Source organism: Bacillus rossius, chromosome 14 (assembly GCF_032445375.1).
Source record: "Bacillus rossius redtenbacheri isolate Brsri chromosome 14, Brsri_v3, whole genome shotgun sequence".
Taxonomy (NCBI): domain Eukaryota; kingdom Metazoa; phylum Arthropoda; class Insecta; order Phasmatodea; family Bacillidae; genus Bacillus; species Bacillus rossius.
This window is the reverse complement of record NC_086341.1, coordinates 45369591-45377288: the sequence shown is the minus strand read 5'-3', so window position 1 is coordinate 45377288 and position 7698 is coordinate 45369591. Positions and strand designations below refer to the sequence as shown.

General features: G+C 39.9%; 1 protein-coding gene across 4 annotated transcripts in view; it reads right to left on the bottom strand.

Annotated features, from left to right (window-relative positions):
• LOC134538847 (E3 ubiquitin-protein ligase MYCBP2) overlaps window positions 1-7698 on the bottom strand; it is a 455666-nt gene that overhangs the window by 372118 nt on the left and 75850 nt on the right. For all 4 annotated transcript variants that reach the window (XM_063380393.1, XM_063380394.1, XM_063380396.1 and 1 more), the window contains exons 21-23: window positions 5930-6021; window positions 5203-5383; window positions 4234-4432 (exon numbers count right to left, since the gene is read on the bottom strand). In XM_063380393.1, the coding sequence (XP_063236463.1) occupies window positions 4234-4432; window positions 5203-5383; window positions 5930-6021 (472 nt within the window). The remainder of the gene's footprint in view (window positions 1-4233; window positions 4433-5202; window positions 5384-5929; window positions 6022-7698) is intronic.

Genomic DNA, 7698 nt, shown 5'->3' with positions numbered 1-7698 from the left:
AACCGGACTTTTGAATCCTATCCTCACAGAAGTCTGCCGCCTGACTTAACAACCATTGAGACTTGAGGAAACTCATCAGATTGTGGTAAAATTCTGTTATCTTTCACTTTTTCGTCAACTTTCTGCACCAAATCTTCCATAATGACAGAAGACAGCCCACTTTGTTCATCATCATGAACATTCGTGCGACCATATTTACGTTCCATAATGTTCTCTCTGTACACTTCACTGATCAGACTATGAATTTCAAACCATTTTCACGCCTTTAGCACTAGGAAAATGAATTGAAGCGTGTATTTCACAGTCGGTGGGATTCTCAATCGGCAGAGGCATTAAAAATACAAACAAACGTAAACTTGGTTGAATGTTTCCATATTGGCGTCTGTGGCTTGCCAACAGATGTAGGTACACGTACCGACTGCAGTGCTGCAGTGGCCAAATTTCACACTGTACTTGCTTATAAAAACACCCCTTGAATTTCTTTGATCAAACTTTTGATATTTTATTGTGTTTCAAATTAATACAATTGTTTGTATCCCTTAAGTTTGATTAATGTTAGTGATACAGATTATTAATTGTTCACCAAACTGTAATTAAAAATAAATACCAGTTTAAGAAATTATGATACAACATAGTACCTATAAAATAATTACTAATACTGTTTTGCAGCTAAGGTTTTTGTTTTTTTCCCTGTTTTTCTAAGCCTTTGAGACACTTTTTAAATTCCCTAAATATCCCCTGTTATCCAGATTTACTACATCTGTGGGAACCCTAACGAGACTCATGTCTCCGCTTTCATTCCAGTACAGCCTAGCACGATTTTACATTTACAAACACCACCCTCACCTATGCCTTAACCAGGAATCACACCCTGCATACCTCACACTGGCCACTTGATGTGCATGAATATCAACAACACAATTAAGAAGGGTTTTAGTGATTTTGTTAATACAAAATTAGCCTTCGTCTAGGACAAAGCAGACTGAAAATCAAAGATTAAAACTGAATGGTGATCTGAATTTGAACCCCAGATGTTCATCGCAGACGTTGCAGGTTTTCTCAGGGTACTCCCACTTGTCCCAGGGCGTCCGTGAGCAGGGCGATCGACCCCCGCTTAGCTCCAGTCTTCTGTCCCTCCCGATACAAATCGGGAAGCCGATTTTGCCGATATTTAGTCGAATCAGCGTTTCTGCAGATTCATGATACGCTTGTTAATTTACGGCAGATATCATTTAAAAATGAAAGTGCCTTTCATAACCTAAAAATCCACCAGTACCCTTTTCACTTCTCATACTACTGCATACTTTGAACTCGCATCATTTCTTAGCTACGTGTGCCAGCCGTACACATCAAACTTATAAACCCTATGTTTTAATAAAGTTATTGAATCTAATGCATTGTAAATAGATATATCACCAGCACGGTAAAGTTAGATAGAATGAAAAACTTGCTTGTTTGGAGCATTGCTACCACTACAAACAGCTGAAAATACCAAGTGCTTGAACCGCAAAAAATGTTTGTAATATCGTGATGAGACAATTTTAATTAATTACGTAAAGTTTTTAATATTGAATAAAACAATAATAACCTAATAATATAGGGCTTCACAAAACGTAAATTACTTTTACTGTTTCCTGTGCAAAGCAACCACATGAAATGCATTTCGGTATAAATTTTTGGTATCATAAATTTTCGCAGCCGCACACGTTAAGGTGGTATTGGAATTCCCGTTCTTGAATTGTAAACATGTACTACAAAGTCTCGCAATTTTGCACATTTTAAATTAATTTTTTTTAACTTTGTATTTTGTGAATCAATATATTTCATAGTTACTTATTATTAAATAACCTCATTTATAGAGATGGTAATTTTTCGTTTTCGCGAAATAGATGCGAAAATATGCTAAATTAGATTTTTTCCGCTATAAAATGCGAAATATAGACTATTCCGAGATAAATGCGAAATCAAGGTAAAAAACGTAGATTCGTCTTCACTCTACATAATTTATTTACCAATTGTATTTTGTTTTGTTCAGTATCAAAAGAAACCATCATTTTATGGCGTATTCAGCACAAGTATCTTATTGTCACGTCATTTACAACACTATTGTTCGTAATTATTGAATGAAGAATGGCCATCCGTGCCTCGCGATTGTAAACAAAGCAAAGAACAACTAGCTGGAAGAGTGTCCGTCATCTTGCAGAGTACAAGTTTTTTAGGCCACCATATTGCGACATCTCTGCTTTTGGGAAGCCTAAGATGCACATAAGTTCTGCCATTCCAGATTACACCAGAACAATTCACCTTCGGCCAACCTCGGTTTTTTTTATTTATATATATATATATATATATAAACAGTATACAACACATTCACAAGTATGCACGTATTTGTAAACACACCACCTTCCACAGACTACACAAGAACACGGCTTTACGTGAAACACAGCCAGAAAATGGGACTTACAATAATTGTTAGCGCGGCGAAGCAGAGGGGAGATCTAAGATGCACATAAAATTGAAAAAACGAGTTTCAATAACATTATTTGTGCACTCTACATCAACTATGGCCATGAACACTGCTAAAAAATATTTATTGTAATTTATTGTAATTTATTGTAATTTTAAGTATTCAATTTATTGCACTCATAAGTGCTAAAAAGTTGTTTGGAAACCTGCCAAGATAGGCTATCTATCTTTGTAGTTGTGCTAGATCTTTATTTCTGTGGTTGTTAATAATTAATATGTGTATTATTTAATGCTTTTTAAAAATATACTTTTCTTCAGTAATGTAAAATGAGAGAATTGGCTAAATCTTGTTTTTAAAAATGCTACAAAATGCTAAATTTCAAATTCAAAATGCTAAATGTTATTATTTTAAATGCTATAAATCACCATCTCTACTCATTTATATAAGTACGTATTAAATAACTAAATGTTCCAGCCTCCATTAGTAAATTCATGTTTTTAAAAGCAACTAACAGAAGCTAAAAATGAGTTTAAAAAAGTAGAAGTTATGTTCCGTTAAAAACTAAAATACATGTGCATTTGAAATGCGTGATTTTCTCAGAATACGTTATTTTGGATGATTTAGTAATATTAATATTATACAATATTTTTTTAACCAAAAAATGTTTTCTTCAGTATAGGTTCAAAATATGTGAATTAGCAACAGTTGCATTGGCAAATCGGCTAAATTTTGTGAATTGGTACAGCTCTAATGCTGACCCTGTCTAGAGGGTGAGAAGCAACAACGGGATGGCCTATTTAATAAAACTAGAAAGTTGCGACATATATGAAAACTACTTCGAATGTCAATACGTCTTAACATGCCCATGTTCATGTACAAGTTAGTCACAGGTGACAGACAACATATTGAAAATTGTCAAGACTTACATGCAATAATAGAGTTCAAAATTGTGGTTAGGTTTAAATATGTTCCACGAAAATTTTTAATCATATTTATATTTCTTTTATCACTTATTACTGTTGTTAGCAACGTTCCGTGCATAATTATAACAATCATCTTCCACAAATACTTATGACAATAATTGATCATATTAAAAGAGTTACGTATGTAATTCATATATAAAATTAAAATATCACTTCCATAAAACAATCGTAAATTAGTATTTAAAAAAAAAAGAATTTGTCTGATTGCTTACTTGTCTACTCAAGTTTTCATGAAACAAGTACGCGTCACGTCGTCACATAAATCTACATAATTGTCATGACAGGTTTGTAAACTTGTTAAGTTTTGTTGGAACACAGTATGTAACAAACTCCTGTCGCCCGCAACCTGTGAGTGGAAGCTTTGAATATATATACTGTATAGAAGTCGCCAGCCCAGGTTAAAATTTCTAATACGGTTTGAGGTAGATTGGTTAATTCACCGCCGCAATCGCCACCATCTCTAGGGCATCGACTTGTGGTGGTCCCTAGCGGACAAGTGTCGAACTCTTCAAACACTCTTTCCCCCTCCCGTTGAACGACCTTGAGCTGCAGTGAATGATGGGTGGGGGATGTGCGGGGGAATGACAGCGGGCGACAGTGCTGCGCTCTAACGTGCAAATAACAACCAGAGACGATACAGGGCGTTACGGCAGCGCACTTTAAGCGGTGAAGTTCCCAAGCTGCTCATCATACGCTCCTGAAAAAACGTAGAGTAAATCCTGTCCACTCGCGACTTCTACACAGTATATATATTCAAAGGTGGGAGCGAGCTAGAGGGCAGACCTCGGTCGGGGTAGATCTCGCTGGTGAAGGAGCGCAGCAGCCGGAGGCTGGCGCGGCTGATGTAGACGAGGCGCTCCAGGTCCAGCACGGCCGCCACGTGGCCCGAGCCCGAGCCGCTCGTGTGCGCCATGTCCACCAGGCCCGCCTTGAACGTGTTCCAGCTCCACTGCAGCAGGGCCAGCAGCGACTGGAAGCACTCCTGCCAACACGACACGGCCCGCGTGCATCAGACAGTGGCGGGCCTGCACTTTCATGTGTATTGACGCGATTTCACCAATTTCGACCAGGTAATAACATAAAAACTTCTTAAGCAAGATCTTTGTCTTAATTTAAGTTCCAGGTTGGGTTAAAAATGCTATTTTGAAAGAGTTTATTTTTTTTTCCAAGTTTCCCAGAAGGGATTGGGGGGGGGGGGGGGGGGGGGGGGGGGATTGTCGTCATCTCCTTAACTCCACTATTCTCTGGTGGGCTATTGCATACCCCCAAATAACGCCCCTCTCACAAAATACCAAGATGCCGCAGAAGCAAGAGGCCCTGGGTCCCGCAAAGTAACTGCTGCTCCCCGACGACTGCGACTGCAACGTTGACCGAAACGTCGTCGGTGATGCCTCCGCCTTCGACGCGGCCACAACCCACAAGCCGAGAAACTACGGAAAATGGCAGCGAGAGCCTCGCGCCATCTTTATCATCAGATGACAGTTTCGTCAAGTAGACAGAGGCCTAGCAGGCGGGTGGCAGGGATGGCCCCCGCCAGGGGCGCCGGAGCAGGAGGGGGCGCCGCCGCGACGGTTTCGCGTTATTGAACCCTCCCCCCTCTCTCTTTTAGTCCAAGAGGGGGTGCTATTTTCAATTCTGGCCAGTGGCGCCAGTCACCTTAGCTACGCCACTGCAAGTAGATGGCTACTGCGTGTGTTGAACTCAGTGGCAGATCAAGGAAATGATAAACCTCCCAGCAATGAAACCACTCACCCTCGACACGGTGCGCGAGAAGTCCCGGCTGAGGATGTACACCGGCTCGGCCAGGTCCGCCTGCAGGCTCGGAGCCTGGTTCTCCGGGGTGACCACTTGGTACAGGACCTGAGGTATCTGCCCCGCGTTCACGTCCGTGCCGTTGTTGGACTTCTTCGACGACTTGAAGTAGAACACAACCCTGAAAGGAAGTTGTACCAGTACAATTACAAAAACCGTTAAAATAAAATAAAAAAATTATTGGTTGCGAGCTACTTATCTACATGCATTACAAGTTACACTTACCTGGCATAATAAAAATCTAACTTTAATTTTGCATGCAAAAAAAATTAATATAAATAAAACAATAAAAGGGCCAGAGTCATGTGATAAATACGGTTGTCAAAGCATAAAAATGTTTAAATAAATAATGAGTATTCAATATTAACACTAACACATGTATAAAATTTAGTATTTAAGTTAGTAAAACAATTGGGAAAAATATTAATTAGTAATGAAAATCTAGAAATATAACGAATGTTTATTCAAATTTATAGTTATAATGATTTATCAGATAATAATGTAATGATTTATAATGAAAATATATTATAGAAGCACACATATAATTTTTATTTGTATGTAGCTTTTTATCATCCTGTCAGTTTTTGTTGCATGCTGCACACGCATGGTAAATATTCTCACTGACTCAAGTGTTCTGAGTGGATGCGCTCGGCGGTGTGTAACTCACTGATCCTCGGTGGTGACCATCCCCTGGCCGCTGGACCCGCAGTCGCTGGACGGACCGCTGACTCTCGCCCACGCCACGTACCACCTGTTGGCCTGCAAGCGACACATTCTCTCTGAACCACACAGCTCTCCACTCGCACGTTCCCCGGGACACCACACTCAGGACCGTCATAGAGTTCCCGATGCCTGGGCACCACGGGGACCCAGTTAATGCATGAGTTCACCCAGATAGGAGAACTAATTGAAAACCTTAAAAGATATGCTCTACGCACAGATAACATTAACAGATATATACACACAGTAACATTTACAGTCTTAATTTTTTTTTTTAACTGTGGGGCGGTTTAAAAAGTTTTACTTGATTGTCCAAACCACACTAACAGTACCTCACGTTAATTTTTTCCGACCCAGATAAGAACATAAAGTATCTTCATACATAATACAAATTTCAATTTCAATTAATCACTTTTCCCAAGAGATATTACTAAAAAATAAATATTTGACAGCATAAATTTAATGCGAAAATGTGAATTATCTATAAACATTCATGTTTATAGTTTCTAAAATAGTTAAAAACATATAATTTTGAGGAGGCATACATAACATACCTAACTAGAATATTATACATAACTTGATAATATCATAATAGCTAGCTTCACATTAAGATAATGCAAGGTCTCGTAAATAACCCTCTAAACAGGAATCCTGCACGCATTTAAGTGCTCTCAATAAGGTGGTCGCCCTGAAAATAATTTCTTAAGACCACGCCGCAGCAGAGCGGAGACAGAGCATGGCCATCCCTAGCCCGTACTTAACCTTCTTCCACGCACCAGTTTCATGATTGGTTCCCCGCCTCTTCCTCCCACACGCCGAACTAAGTCACGCTCGATCCACCCACTGCCTCCCACCGCATGCATGGCCATGCCTGAATTAGACCGGCAAACTTCGGCTGCAAGTTCCATCACGACAAACCCAGTTAAATACAAATAATATGACTTAGGTCTAAAGTGCTTCCCAAGACTGATATTAGTGTTAGAATTGGAGGAGACCAGAGGACAATCACAGCAAAGCCGTAAGGCGGAGCACCCCGATAGCCACCTACACGGGACCCTTCTCTGGGGACGCCCACCTGAGAGAGTTCGCTAGTTTCCCCCGACACCACCAAGGGCCAATAGCTGTCCCTCATCCACCTGGAGCATTCTTGACGGGCAGCCCCAATTTACTATTACACCGGCGACTTTATCCTTTGAACATGTTATCGTTCAAAATTAATCCATTAACAAAATATTTACTGCCTATATATTTAAAGTCATGTATTTACATAAGTATACTTAGTATTTTTATCCTTCTTGTGAATGCTTTACATATGTACATATTTAACAACGTTACACATTTGGTATGGAAGAAGGAGGTGCCATTAAAATGCAGACAAATATTGTAGTCACTTACGGAGTTGAGACTTGGACTGTACATACGAGAGATGCTGGGGAGATCAGAGCAAATAGGAATGAAGTTTAAGAGAAGTAAGATGGCAGTTACGAGGCGAAGACAGGTCCAGGAATGAGATTGCACAAGCAAGAACAGGAGTACAGGACTCGAATGAATGAGATGGTACGGCCATGTCCAGAGAAAACCCTAGGAAAATGATGGAGTTGAAGTACACAGGAAGAAGAGACCAAGGAGGAGGTTTGAAGAGCAGATGGTTAAAGAAGTGTGGGAGAAAGGATTAAAGGATGAGGAATGGTGGAGTGACAGAGGTAGATGGAAGGC